The following is a 22,475-nucleotide window of genomic DNA, read 5'->3' as shown; positions in this document are numbered from 1 at the left end:
TGCTGAAAATCCAAGTTATACATGCTTACTACTTTCAAAAAACATAAGAAAAACAAAATCAAGCCTTCACCTACTGTGAAGCTTAACTTTTGTCCTTCAAGTACACCAAGATACCTCAGCGTGGAAGTATTTTTAATGAAAAACCCCAAAACTAAAGATATTGTAATTGCATTAAGATATAAACCAGACTCAATGGTAGTAGTTATTAAAACACTGAAGACCTTTACATAATCTACTCTTCACTACATGAGGTTACTTTCTTTGAGTAGCAGCCCAATTGGAAGAGATTAGTAGAGTACTAACAGGAGGATTAAAAAAAATGAAAAGCTGAGATACTGTCACCTTCTGAACCCTTCCAAAAAAGGTTTTTCTACACTCTAGAGTCAGTAATTTATTTATTTATTTTTAAACAACAGTGCATTTCAGTCTGTGGTAACAAACAATCACATCTTTAGACCACAGAGAATTAAACATCTGATTAGCTTCTTTTGAAACATGCTACCCAATAATGTGAACTGTTCTACTACTAAGCAAAATGGCAAGATTAAAAATTCACAGTGCTTTTTAGCATTCAGATTTTTACTTGATTCATAGCTTTTTAAGGCCAAAAGAGAACATTAAGATCTGTGAATCTGACCTCCCAGATAACACAGGCCAGAGGATTCTGTCTAGAAATTCCTGTATTTAACTCAATAAATCCATAGACAAGTTAAAGCACATTTTTTAGAGAGACAGGCAATCCTGGTGTAAAGACTCCATGTGATGGAGTATTTACCACTTTCCTTGACAAGCTAGAACAACCTGAATTACAATAGGTGTTAAAAATAAGTCTTACTTCCCACCTTAATCCTTCAGCTGCAAGCTTCTTGCTTTTGTCATACCTGCAGTAAAAAAACTCATCAATACTCCACCATGTCTGTGTGCAGATAGTACTGACTATGCTTAAATCCTACTCCCTGAAGAATTAAATAAAATGAAGTTAGGATTTTAGCTGACTCTGTTTTACACCCTGCACACATCAGCTTGCTAAGCGAGTCCCCTTCAACAAGACCCATGGACACAAGAGGCAGGACAGCTCTCCCTGCCACCCACCCCTTGCAGAGCCTGGCACGCGATGCAGCCGGCCACTCCGGGGGGCACAGGCCAGTGCCTGGTGCCACTGCCTGGCCCGAGGGTGAGGATAATTTTACTGATCAAGTCCCCAAGAAGTATTAGTAGAAGTATGGGACATGTTCCATACCACAGTGGAAACATCTGATGAGAAGGGACCCCTGCGCTGCTAAGCTTTCTCCTCTGCTACTGCAGGCAACAACACAGTCTAGAAACGTGCTGTGTTTCACTATGGTAGTTTTACTGCTGTCACTGGAAAGTTAGTCAATAATTGGATTAGTCTAATGATGAGAAACATTCTGATTTCCACTTGGAGTCCAACAGATAAAGTTTGTTTATACCCCCTGTTCTTATTTCAGTATTGTCCTACAGCTTAACCAGCTCTGTCCTTATTCCTCAATTATATCCATGATACATTATTTATGGGCAGCAACCTCATTAATCTTGGCAGAGACTTTTTCACTGAACTAAAGTATGTCAGATTTCTTCAATTTCCTCATATAAAATACACTTTTACAAGGCCTAACAAGAACAGAAAGCTTTCTCTTTATTATTTCAATTCCTGTCTGCTTCAGTGTTACAGGATCAGAGCTACCAATGATGTTCCACATGAACAGATCACTGTTGAGACCTCAGCACGCTGATACTTCGCTATCTGCTCACTTACAAATCTTCTCTGTTTGTTTTGCAGAACTGCATAATTACTTGTTCTTTTGTCACTACTCCACCAAATACAATTCCTCTCTTAGAGGTATAGGCCATATTAAAGCATATTTGTATCACCTAACCCATCAAGCTCCACAGTAACACCGACAATAAATTAACTAATAGTTATGATTCCATTTGCACACAGTAATTTCTTTGAGCTCAGTATTTACACAAAAAGATGCTCGAGCTGACTTTCTTCCTAGAACAGCAAAAGGGAACTACTGGCAGGGTGTTCTCGAAAACTGCTGTGTTTTAAGATTCATCCCAGCACTAGGTGAAGGAAAACATCTACTTATCCCTGAAGGTCAGCAAGTAAGAGATCAGGACACGGATTAATTTATGCTTATGTGTGCATTATAATAGTATTGTCTCCACAGTGGTCTAAGGATGCCAGGAAAGCTGTATTCATTGTAAAATAAAAGCTGTTCTCTCTCTATAATGTTCTTCCTGCAAATCAGTGGAAAGAAGTGTTACTCTTTCTGACCACTATTTTTAGAAAACAGGAACCATTAAAAAAAAATCCTGCTTTTGCTTTCATTTTTACATTTTTAAGTAGCAAACCTTGATTTCTAATCCAGCAACACTTCTGTAGCTCCCCTTCCTCCCCACAACCCCGCATGGTCACAACTAAGACTACAGCATTCAGTTAACCAAATTTCCTGGGGTTTTCCTACGAGTTTGTCAGTGTGAGACTAACTCTACCACCGTTTTGTCAAAGTATCATCACAGACTGAAACAAAAGGGCTAATGTAGCAGGAATAATAAATATATTATGCCATAAAGGCTAAGAAGGATGTAAAACAGAAGACAGAAAGTGGTAACACTTCGTCTGGCAGTAAAACTATAGTAAACATAGCTGCAGTTCACTTTTTACTCATTTGTTGTTTTCATGGTGTTTTAAAGGGACTATTGCAGAATCCCCAATAATTCTAAATGTCAGGAGTGATTGCCAAAGAGTTCTTTTTCAAAACGGCCACAACACAATTTGTAAAACCTAAAAAAAGATTTATCAGCTGGCATTTTTATTTTTATCCACCCAATTTTCACCACTAGATGGTGCAAGATAATAACACAGGCTACACAGGATGGGCGAGAAAACTTCCCAAGCCGTGCAGACTTGTGTCATCACCTTATCTTCTATTTCATAGACCTAAGTTTAAAAAAGAAAAAAAGCCAATATTTTGACTTAGTTGATTATCAAAATCACATATTTTAAAAGCAATCAAATGGTACATATTATTTGGATAAGTATTCAGATCATTCAGACAATACCACAGATAACTGAATTCAATTCCATGCTCACGAAGTATGTCTTCAAAAATGAAGGAAAAATATCAAAATGGGATATAAAAGTATCATATTTTTTAAAAATTGCAAGAAAAGATGTTTTGCATTTTTTAGAAATGTGGGCAGAAGTACTGCATTAGGCCTCTGACTGAAGGTTAGATACATCTGGAACTATGGCTGCATGTACTTCTTCAGCACTTGGAGTTTTCTTGGCTATAAGTTCAATTATATGTTTCTGCAAGTGCATACTAAAAAATATGCTCAACTTACATTTATATTCTTATTTTTAAAAAATCATCACAGCTTGTAAAAAAAAAGTAAACCTCTATGTATGGTGGCAGTTCAAGCAAATGGTTCAGATGATCATTTTAAGTCATTATATCTACTATTCTGAACATGAGTATAATACTGAAAGAAATACACAGCAAAAAAAACCAGAGAAAGTTAATCACATAATATTGGTCAAGCAGAATTCAAGGGATTTATCTTCTAGCTTACTGATAATAATCTGTCACACAAGTCACTTTTTAATGTGATTACGGGCAAACAACAGCAAGTCTCTGTTGTCAGACACACAATGTTAGCTGCTGCTCGCACAGATCTGGCAGTGTCAGCTCCTCCTAGGATAATGGGAAAAAAAGCAAATACTTAAAAGAGTGAAGTGGGAAATATTTTAGGAAAGATTAAGGGACCTGTCACCTAGGTATTCTATTTTTGTGTCCGAAGACTTAAGCCATATATCCAGTGCAATTTCAAAAAGCGCTCTTACAAAGTCAAGAACTCCTACAAACATGTTTTTAGGACAGACGAAAATATTTTATCCTTTCTTTTCGTCTCTGATCACTTTTGTTCACATAACCCCTCAAAGTTTTTCCCTATTCTGAAAATAAGTAGAGGAAGGTTTTCTTTCTTTCCTTGTCATCTGCCTTCCAGATGTTCAGGCAGGAGTTCCAGGTAGCAGATTGCATCTGAATGCCTAAGAATGCATTTGCCGTAAGGGTTATAAATCTGCTTGAGAAGAATCAGCCTCAACTTAAAATATTTTGCTTCAGAAAAACCTCCAAAATCATTCATCTAAGACACTGTATCCTAGTAAAGAAGTTGCCAAGACAGAAACTTCCAGAATTATTTTTAAGGCTTCAAAATTTTCTCTCAAGGAAATTTAAAGACAAAAAGACTTTCCTTCAGTGAGTCACCGTATTTTCAGTAACAGAAATGGCATTTCCATCTGTTTAAAAGAGACAAAGAAGGTTTCCTGACATCAGCTTCTATACTATATGGATTTCACAGAAACTGATGCCTTGCATATTAAAGTGTTGGTCTATGGATTTCTGTTTCCACCCTTTATTTATGGAGCCTTCTAATAATATTCAACTGTTCCAATCCATGTACTCTTAAGAATCAGTATTTGAGAAGACTCTGTGAAGGACAGAATCTAACATTTTTGAAAAAGAATGTGTATTTGGACTTTCCTCTCCTCCCTTGGGCAGCCACAAAACTCAACTCCCTCAAAAAAAAAAATAAAAGAGACAGGAATAGGTCTGAAAAGAAGATATATATTTTTGAATTTGTTAACCTTACACTTATTATAAGAATTTTATAACCATTTTATCAGAATCTAATCTCCAAGATAAAAGGAAAAATAAAATCAATATACATAGCTACTTGAAGGTACCTGTAACTCACAGGCTGACATTCTTTTGAGACTTTTTCACTGGCCACCATTTTATGCAGCAGATCCAACGGTTGAAATCTAGGCTGGTATCACTGCATTAGATAGTTCTTTATCAAAAGCTAAAGCTATCTGGGGTTGGAAGATAAGGTTGATGGCATAGCTCCCCTAATTAGCAGGTCTAATGTGCAAATTATTAAGTACCTTTTTCAACTTCTGGTGAATGCACTTTGACAATAGTTTAATGGGATCTAAAAGCACATTACAGGATTGGAATCAATACACTGAAAATAGAATTTCTACCTTCTACTACTGACAGAGGCAATAGAGCCCCTTTTGAATGTGTCTTTCATTGCAGATAACGCTTTTGTGCCACAATTGCTGGATGGACACTGTCATGAGGATAGCTATTTACAATGATAGATTTATGATGCATTTATTGGGCACTAATTTATTAGACGCTAAAGTGGTTGTTTAGCTGAAAACTAGAGATAATGCACATTCAACACAAGGAGTGCAAGTTAAGCTCTTTTCCCAAAGTGAATTAGCCTTACCTTGACACAATTAATTAGTACAATGGTTACACGAGTCAAATACCAGACAAAATGTATTTATCCATATGAAGTTTCCTAAGGTAATGAAATTAAATATAAAAAAGTAACTTGTTGCATTAAAACACAGAAGACAGTGACAAGACTCAATTAGTTCTGTTGAACTACACCAACATGCAGCATCATCAAACAACGGTCTAAGTGTTCTCTCTCCAAATACAAACATAGCAAGACAGCATCAGAATATTTAATTTAACTTTTTACAAGCTTTTTTTTGCAGTAAGTAGAGTTGGCAACATCTCTTAACTTAGATCTCCTTGTATGTTACTTCTGAGCTATTTCTCTTTTCTATGTCCTTCTACCCTAACTAGTAGGTTCTAATTTGCGTGGCTGATTTTTGAGGACAACACAGAGTAGCTACTTTTTAATTTTTAATTAGAGACTAAACTGCATTCATATTAGCTGTGATCAACAAGACTATTAATTTAAGCACAATTAATTGAATGGCTTTAGAATACAAACAGACTTTTTTTTTTCCTCCAGAAAATCCTAGGTTATATTGGAAACTGCTACCTTTTGTGCTTTGCAACCTAGTAAGCAAATACAGTGATACTACAGAACTCAGCTCGGTATCAGTATTGCACAGTATTGTACAAGGGAGAAGGCACTCTAAGAACATGTTTGCTGATACACCTGTATCACATGCCTTCATTTCAAGTTTTTGAGTGTTTTTCTAAAGACAGTGCAGGTCAAAAGTTTTCATATAGGCAGGGTAACCAAGGGGAAAAAATAACACATGGCATATTTTTAGTATCAGGCAATTGTTGACTCTCCCCTCCAGTATGATTCAGGAACCCCAAATCTGAGGATACTATTTTAAAATTGTAAAGCAATCCAGGTTTTAGGATCTTCCAAAATGACAGGAAATGGATGACAGAAGAGTAAATACAAAGTACAAGCCTGATGCTGTTAAAACAGAGGTCCTGGACATCAAACTTGCTATGGTTTAAGCAGCAATAGAGAACTCAGTCTAACAATTTCCAGGACTAGCTGCTGCATCGCAGTGGTGCCGTTGCTTCTGTGAGATGTGCATGGTCACAGGCTTCCCTGACCAACAGGCAAACCCAAGAGAACCACTTGCCCTCTTCTATGCTCCGTTTCTTCCACTACAAACAAGACTGAATTCCGATGCTGCTGCATGTCACAATGTGGTCAGGTTTACTTTTTTGACCCAATTATTAATTAAATACCATAACTGAGTATAAGTAGGTCATAAATAGTACACGATTTTAAATCCCCTAAAATGAAAGAAGAAGCATGACAAAAGATTTTCACTAAGGAGGTTAACTGCATTAGCACATAAAGGCACACTTTTCAAGCTCTAGTGACATTTCTTTTCTCCTATGAGCATAAGTGAACTTTAGTACTCACAACAAAGCAAATAAAAGCCATAATCAAATTATATAGTACAACTGCATTAAAAACTCATACTTAAGGACCTATCAGGCCCTAACTAACTGCTTTTAGGAAGCAAAGAACACCCATTTCTTCCCTCTGACTCACCTGCTCAGCCCCTCAAAAAAAAAAAAGTCTAACAACAGGCCCCCTCTACTTTGAAAATTACAGTTAAAGGAGACAACGCTTATCTCACAATAAAAGGTCATTATTATTCAAAACCCTTCTGATTTCTAACTCTGACTTCAAACCCAAGTAAGACTTCTACAGTTTCATCTAACTTTTGCAATTATTTGAAGTGCAAAGAAACAACATAAAATATTTTGTTCAAGAAATTATCTTCGGCAATAGGACTACTCATGTGTGACTGTGAGAAAATAATCATTATAGTTTACTACTTAAAGACCAGACCCTTAAGTCATCATCAAAAGTTTTTTTAAGTACACAATTAATAATTGTCCACTTCAAATACCGAATTCCTATGACGCCTCACAACACACAGCACCTTTAACAGTTGTTTCCTATCACATTTAAATTTAAAAATGCATTAGTAGGGGTAGTAATGATTCATCAGTCATAAATAAAACAAAACAAAACAAAAAAAGCAAAAGCATTCTTACCTGTGCTTCCCCAAGGTCGTTATTTACCACGGTGAAGTTTAGCCCAAGTTCTTCCACATCCCCTTCATAGCTCTTGAGAAAAAGCAAATTTTTGTACATTTCTGGATCTAATGAAGCTAAATGATGAATATCAACATCCGCGCTTGTCCCCAGTAATTTTGAGAGGAAAAAACTAGCAAATGGCAGCTCCACCAGCATATTTTCATAAAGAGCCTGAAAAACAAAGCAATTAAAAGCACATTAGATTTTACTGTTGTATATGCAGGAATTCCGAAGGCTGCTGCCTATATACCAACTTTTTGGTAATTCCTTCTTAATTTGGTGCCTGAATAGGATCTTCTGGTATGGTACCAGCCCACATATTGCATGAATTCATCTGAAGTTTGAATACCAAGCTCCTAAATTTTACAAATTAATTATGTGGTGATTTAAAAGGTAAGGTCACTGCTTATCTGTCATTAATCCTCTTGTCCGAAGTATGATAGCGAACAGCAAGTGTATCAGTTGCATAAATTGGCAAGAAAAGCAAAGTTTGCTAAAGGACAATGTAACTATCAAGAATGTCTTCCAAAAAAAGTTAGCATCATCACAAGCAGTATTTCTCCATTCATATCAATTGCTACATGTAAAATACCTGTGTAAAACCAGTACACTTTAAACTAATCCAAATAAACTCTCTCTCCTGCATGTTACACAGATTCATTACTACATATTTTTGGTGAATTCTCCTGCTTAATGGCATCATCAAACCATCCTAACTTGCAAGTCGAGAGCTTACCAGTTATGACTGTACGTCCAATCACAATACATCCAATCCTTCCTATGCCTGACAATTTGTCAAAAGATCACTGAATCAAAAATGAGTCTGACCTGAATATGCAGCACTCATGAAAAATACATTTTTACTGTAAACTGCAGGTTTCCTCAAGAATTTTCAAAAACACACAAAACTAGCAATGCCACTCACAGTTGATCTACTGCATGACCACATTTTGATATAATGCAAAGCAACTTTGCACATTTTTCATACAGTAACAACTTCTTGTCGATTGGAAGAAAAAGGTATTTATGGTAGCTCTCAAAAGAAGGAGAGATGGAAACTTCAGAGCTAGAAACAGAAAGCATGACATTATTTAGAGAAAGCCTATATGAATAAAGGAATAATATAAGACCGTTGCCTTTAAAAAAACATCCCTGAAACCTGCTGTCTGTGCACAGCCTTTCCCATTATCCAGTTTGTTTGCCACGTCAGCATCTCCAACAATGACAACCACATCTCTACAGCATCATTAATATCACTGCCAGGCTGATCAGAAAAGGTACCATCAACATAACATCATTGTTTGCTCTCTTTTTACTCTTCAAGAGTAGTGCTTTGGCATTCCTTAATTCCTCCATAACCTGCAGCAAACTTAGAAAAGTAAGCACAATGAGCAAAAAAAATGAAAAAAAAAGAAGAAGAAATGTAGCTGTAATCACTCAATGATATTCCAACAAAGACGTTAAGAAAAATATACACAATTCCTTAAACTTTTCAAAGAACATTTCTATGAGGTGAGTTAGACCTTGCAGAAAGAATTGAGAATAACGAGTTCAAAGCCAAAGGGTGCATTATATTTAGAGCTATATGATTTATTCAAGGTGCAGAAGTCGAAATCCTCATTTGTATAGTTGACTTTAAAAGCAAACTAGAGGGATAAATCATTAATTTGCAATGTATAAGGTCAGTGTTTGCTGTTCCTGCATTAGTAACAATAAAGCCATTGTAATTCCTTAAATATATCAAAGCTACCCGAATTTAAAATGGAATTCCATCTATGACTCATAAAATGTAAATGTAGAGGTGTAATTTTTTACACAAGGCAGGTTTAAGCCTTTAGAGCATTTAATATACAAGGACTAATAAATGATAGCACTAAAAACTATGATCACATCAGCTAAATGGATTATAAATTAAATTTCCATAATGTATGCAACTGAAATACAAATGTAGACATAAATCAAGGTATTTTCTAAACACAGGTTAATTACACAAATTCAAAACCTGTCTATTTTTTATGCAAAATAATCCACTTAGCATTTTTCAAACTGGTCTTAAGTCTTAGCCACTTGCAACACTTGATCCTAGAAGCCTATCAATAATTCCTTGTCAGGAAAAAACAGCAATAGGTATATTGAAGAAACTTGTATGTTATTTTTCAAGTGTCTGTCTTTTATGAGTGTTTATTGCTAGAAATTGTGCCAAAATGATTTGAAATAAAAAGGATTAATTATAGTAGAAGCTTTTTAATATAAGTGAGTGCAGCTGCAATGCAATTAATGCAAATTGTGACACTATCAGGAAAATAAATGTGAACAACATCACTGGCTATTTCTGTTTGCTGCCAAATAACTTCAGTAATTTACTACATTAAGAATCAATAAAAAAATAATGCATTTCAAATGCATCACTATTAATCTTCAGGTAGTTCCAAAGTGAACATTTATAACTTCATCTAAAAACTATATAAAGCATTTTTAAATAAACTAAATTGTGCAACTTGAGAATAACTTTAATTACTCCTTCTTCTCTTAGCTAAGTGATTGCACTATTAAAAACAAAGTATTTTTGGAAACAAGACAAACAGTAGTGTTTTAATTAGTTTGAAAGTCAAGCTATCCTAATAAAGTTTAATAAAAAATGCACTAAAACTCTAGTTTATGGTAAACACAATAAACTTTTTTTTTTCCCCAAAGAGGTAAATTACACCATTGCAGCTCCAGCATGGTGCAGAGGTGCTGAGAAAAGTTGTGTACAACCAAATATGACTAAATAAACTGAAATTTTATTTTTCAGCTTCAATCTAACTTCCCTGTTTCTCAGTCAGCATAAAATGATCAAACTACATGTTGCTGCCAAAAGATGAGATTCCACCCATTCCTGTCAGGGCAATGAAATTAATCAGTTTGCTCATTCAACTGGGTCTGTTTGCAAGTAGAGTACTTGTATAGTAGAGGTTACATGAGCATTACAACACACTGAATAAGGGTCAAAACATTCAGACTACTTGTGTTGTGCTTTGTTTGGGGTGTTTGGTTTGAGGGGTGGGTGTTGGTGGACACAGCAACAGACACTGTCTGAAGCTGAGCTTTCTTTCAAATCAGACTCAGATCCAGCTCACAACTACGGCTGAAACTGGGTACGAAGAGCAAGACCATTGTTTTCAACAAGAGCACAACCTTAGAGCAGCCAGTTGCCCACGGAAGTCCATCCTGACAGGTATTTTTCTTACTGCAGGTAATCTGATGGCCAAAAGGGGAGATTCACTCCTTCCCTCTTTCCTCTTCGTGAATTGTCTCGGGGAGCTAGAAGGTACCTGATTTTAAGCTTAGTTTTCTGCTCTTTGAACTCTCTGAACTGGCCTTCTACAACATCAACATAAAGGAGGCAGGAGCTCAGTATCGGTGACAGGCAAGGGAATGGTGACCACCGCTCACAGAGGTAACCGCCTGTCAGATTAATTAGCTGCAATACGAAGCTCCACCATTAGAATACACTCACGTATGTACTTTAATACAATACAGGTCATGCTCTCCTCACAGACACAGTCCTCTTTTTTCCTCCAGCAGCCTATGAGTAAGAATGCTGACAGAAGAAACTGGCTTGCTCTTGGAGGGAGGTGACAACTTCTGTTTGGCTATAAGCCAGAAGTTCCTGTTCATACACTGTTTCAAGAGATCAGAGCCAGCAAGCTTAACCAATATAGATTTTAAAAATAATTTATTCTCAAACTTCCAAGTATTCTCACCCATTGGCAACTTTCCTTTAACTCTTAGGGTCATTACCTATGGGACCAACATAATTCTATGATGAATTCTGAGAGTTCACATTCCCAACTTTACTATCTAACAAGCCCCTTAACTTGACTTCATTGTCTCTATCCTGCAGTCTCATAAACTGCAACTGACTTACATAAAGCAAAAAGTCCAGAGGAAGTAATGAAAGGAGCCACTGTCAGTCAAATATGACATTAGACTTCTGGTTTCTAATGTTTAGATGGAGGGTGTGGAAACCACCTTAACAGAGCCTACCTACTTCTGCCTCCTTGAAAGGCTGGGAGTATTACCATTCCACTTCCACAAAAGTGCAGCTGGTAGATGCAAGCTTGGGACAGAGGCTAGTCCGAAGCAGATACAGGGATGTCCACATCAAGGGCAATCACACAAGCACCATTATGCTCATAGGGTGACACATTCCCAGCAGCTAAACTGTTATGTCTGCTGAAGGGGCCAACCTGGATTTCTCAGCATTATTTCAAACTCATGCAGGTTAGGGATGCTCTTTAGGCAAAGTTATAACATCTCTACATAACCACTAAAATAACTTAAAAGCTTCTGAAACAACTAAACAAAACAAAGCAAACAAACAAATGTTTTCTGGAAAGCAGTGATTTTTGGTACTCTTCACTCCAGTGTTTTCCCAATTTTCTCAAGATGCCCTGCTAGCCTTTTTTTTGTTTTTTTTTAATAAATGGTGAAAATAAGTTTTTTCTGGTTAAAAGGCTGAGAATAATTATTTCACTATGGAAGAAGTAGTATTCAGTAAAAGGAACTTCATACATCTCCCTCTCCTTCTGTGTGTGTGTTGGGCTTGAGGGGCAATGACGCAGTTTTTTGGTAGTGGGGGAATGGCCACCTTGTCCCCCAACTCCAAGGTGGAGACTGCCCAGCCCAGGCTGGGCCAGTGAGCACTAGAGAAACGCCCCTGGGAATCCATATTGGTGAGAGGAAGGACTGTCCTGAAAAGAAGTAGGTGGGGGTGAACCTGGAGGAGAGGCCATTGACCTGAACACAAGATGACCATCAGCCTAAACAAAGGACAGACAGAGAGAGACAGACAGAGCGTGAGCTTCCTTGCCAGAGGAAGGAGGAAGAGGGGAAAGGACAGAAAACCTCGAGACATGCAGTTCAACCACATGGAGAAGACAAAGGAAGTCCCCTGCAGCCCATGGAGATTCAACAGTAGAGCAGAGACCCATGTGTAGGCCACAGAGGACTCCATGCTGGAGCAGAGAAGCTGAGACTGAGAGCAAGTGTGACTGGAATTGTGACCTTGAGAGTCACGTGCTGCCAGAGCAGGGGTGGACCCCCAGAGTGAGAAGCCGGGAGCTGAGCCTGAAGAGGTCTGTGACTCCATGGGAAGCTCGTGTTGGAACATCTTATTCCTGGACTTTCATGCTGGGAAGAGCAGCAGAGATGAACTGACTGCAACCCCCATTCCCTCTCCCCTGTGCCGCTGGGGGGAGAAGGTAGAGAAATCGGGAGCAAAGTGATTTGAGGCCAGGAAGAAGGGAGGGGTGGGGGAAGGTGTTGTAAGATGTGGTTGTTATGTCTCATTGCATTATTCCGATGAATAATGGCAACAAATTAAATTGTTTTTTCTTCCCCAGGGTGAGTCTGTTTTGCCCGTGACCATCACTGGTGAGAGAGCCCTCCCTGTCCTTCATCCTAATCTGTGCCCCTTTGTTGTGTCTCCCACCCCATCTCACCGGGTGGGTGGGAGGGAGTAGAGGACTGCGTGGTCCCACTGTGGGTCAAACCACCACAGTGTATGAAAGCCTGTAGAACACATCAGAATATTAAAACCAAGCAAAATAACAGAAAGCCTATTATGGTTAATAGGTTTTGCCTTCACAAACAAAGCACGCGTTCTGAAGTCTATTGTTTCTCTTTTAAAAATATTATTAGCTAGCTGCAATTACAATATAGTTCAACAATAATTGATTGCAACATGGATTAGCTACAAAAGCCCTTACTCAATTCAGTGACACAGATCACAACTTGGTCATCTAAAGTGAAAAATATTACGTTCTTATACTTAGGAATACACGAAAGCATTCATTAAGCACCTATGATGTGGGGAAACAAGGAATAGTTCTTTACAGCAAGCAACTTGCAGAACATAGACACGCAATTATTAGCTTTGCTATATTATAGAAGAAACATCTCAGCTGGAAGGACAGCTGTATGTAGCGCGTAGTAAGAAAGGAAGAAAAATGACAGTTCTCTGGGCAAGGAAGACTTTTTTCTTGTTTTCACCATAATGGGAATAATATCTGACTAGGACGATACTATCACATTATTTAAGCACTACATTGTCACATGAGGTACTGCTCAGCTATGACCCCAAGATTTAGGAAACTGCTCTTCAGACAGAAAAGACTGCGCCATGTTTTAAAACTGGTCAGAATTTAAGCTAGTCTGGTCACTTCAGACAAATCAGCTATATATAGTAGAGGGTACACGAGCACTACAACACGCTGAATAAAGTTCAAATTGTATAAACAAATTCACAGGTGAATCAACTAAACCTCCTTGACTGTGAGGCAGCTTTAGTGCCTTTGCTTACACTTTCAGGTCTACAATTAATTCTCTCACTTATTATTCCAACTATTCCAACTAAAATCTTTCTTAAGAAAAATAATTAATCAGTCATTGCTCCTACTTTCCATTAATCCTTTACAACCCAGAACTTGTTTTAAAATCTAAACAATGCTAAAGTCATACCCCTAGAAAGACACACAGCTTATGGGCTGAGGCAATAAATGACTGGGCTTAAATTCAGTTATTTCCCTAATCAGCCTCCAAGACCATAACCCTTTCTATTTCAATCATTTTGAACAGTTACTATTAAATAATACTTAGCACTTACAGAGTGCAATAGATCTTCAAATCTGTACAGAACCATTAATAAAAATGATAGAAAAATAGCAAAACCATTAGAACCTTCCTTCTACCTTATTATTTATATCTTAGAAATATCACACTCACAAAGCCTTTGGGGCCAGCAAAGCCTTTTCTACCCTAATGAAAAAGATAAAACTAAAAATATAAGTTACATTCAAATTAACATGTACTCATATTTCTGAAGCATTTTTAAAGCCAGCATTTAGCAATTTTAAGATAAAATAATTTCTTACAGATGAACTTAATAATGTGCTTTAGAGTGAGCAAAACCAAATTGATATTGTTCCTAACAAAAATATGACAGAATAAAACTAATTCTATCAGGTGTGTGCAACAATGCAATGTCTGTTACCTGGTAGCATTAAGCCACCGTTTCGTGGTTCTCCGAGCTCTACAACAGCAGAGACATCTAGATGCCTCCAGTAATGGAAAATCTGGTACATTATCTTCCTATATGACTGTGAAAATTCACAGCACACTTTTTGTTCAAATACTGGATGCCTCTTCTGTCTTTTAAAAGAGGAGGAGTCCAAAAATTCCACAGCTAGATGTCTGTAATTAGGTTGCTCAGAGAGCTTTATTAACACCCCTTATGGCAGTGCAAGTATCCTCAGATGTAAAAAATATTTTTTCAGGGAAAGAAAGTGTCTTTTATAAATCAGTTGTAGTTCTGATTTCCCGCCCACTGAGAATTTGAAGGTCAGTAAGTACAAGTTCATAGAAGTTCCAGAGAATTGGGGGTAGCAAGACAAAGATGCAAGGGGCCTGCCTGTCAAATGTGCTGCAGTCGGTGTAAGTACCTGAAATGGATTGCAGGTGTGTGATAAGCACAAAATGAATTCATGACTGGCTCATAAACACATTACCATAAATATGTAGGGATCCATTTCCAAGGACTCCATTGCAGCATATCAAATATAATGACCTTGAGTTAATTTTTAATTTAAAAAAAAATGAATGCTAGTATTTACAGTCTAAGAATGTAGGACATATTTAATTTTACTACAAGATTTTTTTATTACCACAATAGGGTGCTTCATAAATGTTGGTACTTGCAGAAAACCATCATTTCATCAGCTTGATACTTTCCTTCTGCTTCAAAAGGAACAGTTACCTACAGTTGTCTCTGTAACTTACACTATGTATGTGATATAAATTGCTATCAATGTCATTTGGGGGGGTTTGAGGGACAGGAGAGGGAAGGACCAGAAGTACCTGTGGATGCACTGGATAACGGATAGTTATCATTCACTACTGAAGTTCCAGTAAAGGCTTAATAGATTTTTCTTGTCTCAAATTTAAACATAATTTAGTAAGAACTGAAGATAAGAGGAAGACATCTCCTCTTTATTTAAGTGCTAATCTTCTGAAAAACTGAAACATTTACTACTATATATCTAACCTCTGGATATGCTTCTAAGATAAATCAGTATTTTAATAGCAGTGAAACCAGTCATTTTTGAAGACTAGTCAAACAGACTAAAGAATTTCAGTAAATATTCCAAACCTAATTGACTGAAATGGACATAGGTGTTCCCAACTGTGAAAAAAGATCAGGATACCATTACCACACACTCTAACTGTTTATTTATTCCCTGCCTAGGAACCTGATTTAGAGGCAATAAAATGCAATCAGTACACAAACCAGAAGCAGGAATCATCTGCTAATGGAGCTTTTAATTGAGGAGTGACCACTGACATGAGGTAATTCTTTCCATGCAGAACTCCTTGCAGAGACCTCTATGCACTTTATCACGGTAAACAATCACTAACATATGCATTAAAGAAAATTTAAATACATTATGACCCAATAAATATCACAATCCATCAATAAACACTTTTCCTTCCTAAAGATTTAGAGTCAAAATACCACATTTCAGTAGTCTTTTAGTGCTAGACATATATTTACAAGGTTAGTAGTAACGTAGCTATTTGTAATCAAAAGATAATTGGTTATGTTAAATGAACACAAAGGAATTGTCAAGCTGAATAACCATGTCAGAAAATAGATTCAGATTAGTTTACATCTACATTCATAAATCATTAAGTAACTTCCATAAGGTATCAATTTTACTCTCCTGTGATTGTGTTTCTGCACTGTAAATGTACAATTAAAAGAGCATGCCACTTTACATGGCAAACTCCTGGTTTGATTCCATTTCAGATGATTCAGGATCTTCTGAGACAAATGATCAGCTAACTTGCTTTTAAGCAAAATGCTGAGTCTACAAATCATGTGCAGGGTAAGTGAAATTAATAAAACAAAATGTTTATATAAATTACCACCTCTTTGTATCAGTATCACTAATTCCATACCTACCTTTCTAGGTACTAGTAGTTATCAACTGTAGATGTAGCACAAATCAATTAAGAGTGTACTGACTTAACAGGCCAAGTCAAAGTGGATCTTAATTAAATGGACAATAAGCAAAGAGAAAGGGTAGCCTAAAAATCAGAAGGAAAAAAAAAAGCCCTTCAACAGTCAGAGAAACACAGGAAGAGTAGCAGTTCAACGCTTGATGCCCCATCCTATCAGATATTCAAGTATACAAAACCCAGTTCTTCTCATTGTAGAGTCTTCTTGCTTTGTTTTCTCTCTCCAGGCTTTTGGCACAAAAAGGGCACACAAATATGTTACCAGAAACACCTGCTTGAATGTTTTAACTCTGTATGTGCAGCTTATTAATGATTTAAAAGTTTAGGATCTGATCCAGATCTTGCTGTGAAAAAACTCCCACTGATTCAATCCATTTTAGATAAGGCCTCAGGATGACTAAGAACTACTTTAGCTTTTCTGCAAAACAGATACTGCAGACACTGCTAAACTCAGAACTGCACCTTCCAGCCAGGAGTGACACCTCACACAACAAATGATCTATCACAGCTCTGTTCAAAGTTGCAAACTGGAACCACAAGGCACACTCTCTATGATACAGAAAAATAATCAATAATTAATGGTCCCATATTTACTACTAGGGTAATAAAATTTGTACTTGATCTACTATTACCCTTCTAATGTTTCATTTCACCAAAAGATATATTTTATAACTTATCTTCAATTACATATGTTTTAATAACATTTAGGTATGGGCACAGAACAGGTCAGTCAGTTATACCTTAAATGAGCATAGTAACCTATAAAAAGTCCTATGAAAATAAACAACTTAAACCTTCATCAATATAGTATCTACCAGGCCACACAAATTACTATCCTCCTATATAACATTAAATATTAATGATCAACACAAGAAACCCCAACACAAGAAAGACATGGACCAGTTAGAACAAGTCCAGAGAAGGGCCACCAGGATGATTCGAGGGCTGGAGCACCTCTCCTATGAGGACAGGCTGAGAGAGCTGGGGCTGTTCAGCCTGGAGAAGAGAAGGCTCCGGGGAGATCTTATAGCGGCCTTCCAGTACCTGAAGGGGGCCTACAAGAAAGCTGGGGAAGGACTTTTCATAAGGGCAGTTAATGACAAAACACGGGGGAATGGGCTTAAACTGAAAGAGGGTAGGTTTAGATTAGATATTAGGAAGAAGTTCTTCACTGTGAGGGTGGTGAGACACTGGAACAGGTTGCCCAAGGAAGTTGTGGATGCCCCCTCCCTGGAAGGGTTTAAGGCCAGGCTGGATGAGGCTTTGAGCAACCTGATCTAGTGTAAGGTGTCCCTGCTGATGGCAGGGGGATTGGAACTAGATGGTCTTTAAGGTCCCTTCCAATCCTAACCATTCTATAATTCTATGATCAAAGACTAAACATAGATTGTCTCATCTATTCATCATCAAAATAATGTTAAAATTTAAAATAAACACGTTATTTCTGCTCAGTCCTTGCTGCTTCTTCTATCGAAGTTCTTTATTTGGATCCACAAAGGAAGAGTCAGCTCAAAACAGAAACTTGAAATACCACAACTTGTTCTTTATACTGCCAACCATTTAAGACAAAAGCAAAACAAATGTAAAGCTTTTCAGAAATCTCCAGTGTCTTCCAAGGACTGCAGATCCTACTGCTTAGAAAAAGAGACTTAATATTGTATTTCAAAGACAGCAAATATGTTCTTCAGCAACATGAATCTGTGACCCACTAGGGCTCTTCAATATGCTGGATTAAGAGAAGAGAAATGGAGCTGGTGAAACTCAGTATAGCCAAAGATGCTGGGTGTATCAGACAAAAAATCCCTAGAGTCAGAAAGAGTCACTTTGTTAAAGGTGCAAAGATAATCACTGCAAAACATCATACATGCAAGAACTAGCAGGTTTATGTCAAAAAGGAAGAAGAGGAAATAATAAAAAACTATCATTCTAATCTTTCTATGGACTTCCTGTCATATTCTTAAAGTAAGGCTGATACTTCATGAAATTTAAGTAAATTACTGTAAAAATGATTTACTTGATGCTAAATAATCCCAAATGCAAAGAATGTTCTTTTCCACAACATCTGTCACATTAACATCATTTAATAAATGCAAATGTAAGCTGAAAACGGAGAAAGATATTACGGTGTATAAGACTGAGTTTAGGTCTGAACACGGTGAAGTTCAGAATTGTCTTTAAGGTCCCTTCCTGATCATTGTTTCGTTGTCACTGATCATTGTTTCATTGTCACTGATCATTGTTTCTGCTGAAACAGTGAAGTAGCATTTCCCTCTTTCCAGCTTTGCAACAGACCATTCAAGAAATCAGCACGGAGAAAATCCTCATTTAAGATTCTCAGTTGTTGCTTCCAAACTTCCTTTCTCTGGCTATGTTGCTTGAAGTTTTGGTACCCTGTCAAAATAGCAACTTTTGTGTTCTCCTGAGCCAAGCCAACTACATCGGCAAAGCTGCAGCGGGAAAGTCTGCACATGGAAAGGTTTTTAGTGCTGACAGAACAACTACCACACGTAGAAAGGAAGTTAAACCAAATCAGGTGTCTCTCCACAGCCCAATCCTAATTGTGATTGTCACCTACTGTGAGAGCAGAGGGGTTACAACATCCCATCCATGCTTCCAGGACACCACATGGGACAACAAGACTTCACTTTCCAGAGGGGACAACAAAGAGAATTTGGGGCTGGAACATCTCTGTCTGAACACCCGAACAGCCCAGGACACCCTCAGCTCTCAAGCAAAGCCTGGGGCTCTGAAAGTCACTGCTGTGCTTCCAGTGGGGGAAACCAAAAGGTTCAAGTTTCGAACCCTGCCAGCGTGGGACACTGCAACCCGAGGTGTGCGTGGTAAGCTGAGCTTTTACTTTTAAGGAAGAGAAAGGAAAATGCTTTAAAGACATCAATGCTAAAATAATATTTACATTGCAGAGTAAAGTCGCTGAAAGTTGAGAAGTGTAAACTTTGGAAGTGTTTGAGTAGCTGTTCTTTAAGCAAACTCATTTCAGCTTTTTTTTTTTTAAGAATGATTGCAGACAACATATGCAATTATATGATCACATGGTATTATTTCTACAAGATTTTTTGCTCATTCAGTGTTCAGTAGAAGTTCCACGGAGAGCCACGCAGTTTGTGTAGTATTTCCATTTCTTCACTAACTACAGAAAATTCACTCTAAATAGTAATTTATCAAGGGTTAAAATAATTTAAATTTTTAGATATACCATATTTAAAGGTAAGTTTTAAATTTCCAGATGTTTCTACTCCTGAACTGACCAATTAACACAAAAAATGTCAAGCTGTTAGAAACTTCCTGATGAGAAGAAAAACTGAATTAGGTGTAAATCTCTGGTACTGAAAGTTAAATGTATTTAAATACTAGCATGAAGTGGTTACCAAGATCAGAGACTTTCTATAAATTATTATATTTTAATGTATTTGTTTTCTGATAACATTGAAACTTCTTAGGTGAGAATTTTTGGTGGCAGCTCTTTACATAGTGGTTTCTACAAATAAGAAATTGCTGTGGATGCTTGATTGCTTCCTTTGCATTATATCTATTTTGTTTACAAAGGGGCTTTTAATAACCCACTGTTGCTCTCAAATAACCCTGTGCAAAGCATAAAATGGACACATTTCTGAAAACGGGTGAGTGAGTATTCAGTAACTTAACCAAGATCACAATACTGGCAGGTTTTGAATAGTATGGTCGTGCCTTATCTTTCTGTTTAATTCATCAAGTCTCTAAACACACTACTAAAAAGGTGTCTGTGCACCTGGGTAGGGGTAATTATTAAATAACACTGTCACTTCTTACCTTATGTAAACATACAGCAAATACAAAAACAATTTATGCTTTCAAAATGTTAAATAATAAATCCTCTGATTTTAAAAAGACAAAATCAAAACTATAATTGTAGCACTCTACCGGAGATAAAACATTTTGCAACTTTTATCTTTATATTTGAAATCAAATTACAGAAGGCAATGTGTTGCCTTGACAGAGGAAATTAAAAGATTTAAAATTGCAATCTTTTTCTGAGGAAAAACAAACAAAAAAAAAGCTTCAAACTTCCCCTCAACAGTTGAACTCTGCCCCATTCCTAGGTAAACACCAAACATTTCTGGAGTGAAGATAACTTCCTCACAATACCACAGCAGTATTTTTTTCACCACTCCAAAAATCTATAGATGCAGAAAGAAAATGAAGCCTTGGATATGTAACATAGGTCATAATTACTAACTTTATTGTATTAGTACCGAATCCATCCTCCATTAAGAGCAGGAACATCCTTCAAAGATTATTTTATCGAAATGGCTCATTTGAAATTTTCATTATTTAACAAGTTTGGATACTGCAATAACTAGGATGCACTCACAGAGAATTTGCCTACAAAATGGCAGTTCAATCTAAATCAGTTGACAGGCTACTCTAAGGAACAGCACTCTGTTTCAACAACTCAACTTTGCCAACAACATCCTCTTAAGCTGCTTCGAGCTACACTAAAAGGATATCCAACCGCATGTTAAATTTCACTGTAAGTCAGCAGATTTTAGCCTCCAAAATAATTCAGGCAGTTAAATGAGATTTTTACATCTGAAATACATCCGGGTTTAGATAGCTGAGTAGCAATCAATACATTTTTTTCTGAAACTGAATTTGTATTTCAAACTTTGTTTCACAATTATTAGCTTTACAAAAATTATTTCAAGGGCTCAGGAGGAAATAGTCTTAGCAATAAACCTGACCATAAAATAAAACTGAATTTAATGAATGTTTGTAACAGTTTCTTTTTTTTTTTCTTTTTTTCCCCCACATCTTCATTTTTCATCTAGCTCAGCAGATGTGTATTAGTCTCTCAATGTTCACAAAACAAAAATACCAAGCGCTAAAAAAAACTCGAGAAAGATGCAAAGTGGATGAAACACCAAGCAGAGTAAGTGAAAGTTAATTGCATATGGCTTTTAAGTACGGTAAATGCTCATGGCAAATATTAAATGCTAGCAAGGATTGTACAACTCATGCAATTAGAAACTGTTTGTTTCTGAAAATATTAATTTCATGTATTACAAATGATGAAAATGTAACAGCAGTCAAATTCCAGAAGGCTCCGGGTTAAAAATCACCATAAACAAAGTAGTTATATTGGCTTCAATCAACTGAACTTCAAGCAAGAGGATAAACACAGAAGCAAACATATGCATAATTTGCTCAACAGGCAGTCAGGGTATCTCAAATTCTGTGTCCTTCTTATGTGTTAACTTATTAAAATAAACCAGAAATTTGGGTGATCTGTGGAATTAATGTTCAGATTCAACATATGAAAGTTATATTTCCTTAACTCTAGAAAAATCATCATTTTTCCCCCACCTACTTGTAGCTAAAAAGAAAAACTCATTACTAATAATTTCAGTACTGCTACAGCTTTATATTACACAATACTTTTTTTACCTTTCCAAGCATTCTTCCAAGAAAGTAGTAATGTCGGGCATAAGAGTCTCCAACAAGCATCTGTGCAGCAGGGTTGGGGTAAAGAAGTCCCTCATTGGTGGTCTTAAAAAATCCCTGATTAGGGTTAAATCCTGATTTAAGTAGCTCATTCAGAAATTCTCTGAAAATTCCACCACCATCAATACCAGCTTCATCAAGACCATGTGCATTAAGTAAGTGAACACGAATGCGCTTTTTTAGGTCAGGTTCTGCAGAGAGAGGAGAGAGACAAACTCAAATACAACTATCAGCTTGAATTTTGTTTGGATAAAAGCACATGTAACTACACATACAAACATACCGACGCTAACTTTATATATAAAATTGAACTAGGACATAGTACTGTAGCAAAAATCTATCAGTGGCTTGAATTGTGGAATATTCAGTATGTGAAAGTCACTTTGCACAAAGGGTCTTGCTTTAAGAGTCATGAAAAGATGGACTGGAAAGACACTAGGTAGAGGAAGAAAAAAAATCCCACAAAATATT

General features: G+C 36.9%; 1 protein-coding gene across 1 annotated transcript in view; it reads right to left on the bottom strand.

Annotated features, from left to right (window-relative positions):
- Nucleotides 1–22,475, bottom strand: part of UBE3C (ubiquitin protein ligase E3C) — a gene marked incomplete at both ends in the record, with an annotated part of 64,828 nt that overhangs the window by 2,029 nt on the left and 40,324 nt on the right. The window contains 2 exons of the mRNA XM_010171196.2: nucleotides 7,404–7,616; nucleotides 21,948–22,195. Coding sequence (XP_010169498.2) covers nucleotides 7,404–7,616; nucleotides 21,948–22,195 — 461 coding nt within the window. The remainder of the gene's footprint in view (nucleotides 1–7,403; nucleotides 7,617–21,947; nucleotides 22,196–22,475) is intronic.

This window comes from Antrostomus carolinensis, unplaced genomic scaffold (assembly GCF_000700745.2).
Source record: "Antrostomus carolinensis isolate BGI_N321 unplaced genomic scaffold, ASM70074v2 scaffold12117, whole genome shotgun sequence".
Taxonomy (NCBI): domain Eukaryota; kingdom Metazoa; phylum Chordata; class Aves; order Caprimulgiformes; family Caprimulgidae; genus Antrostomus; species Antrostomus carolinensis.
The sequence above is the reverse complement of the archived record's forward strand: the minus strand, read 5'-3'. Positions and strand labels throughout refer to the sequence as shown.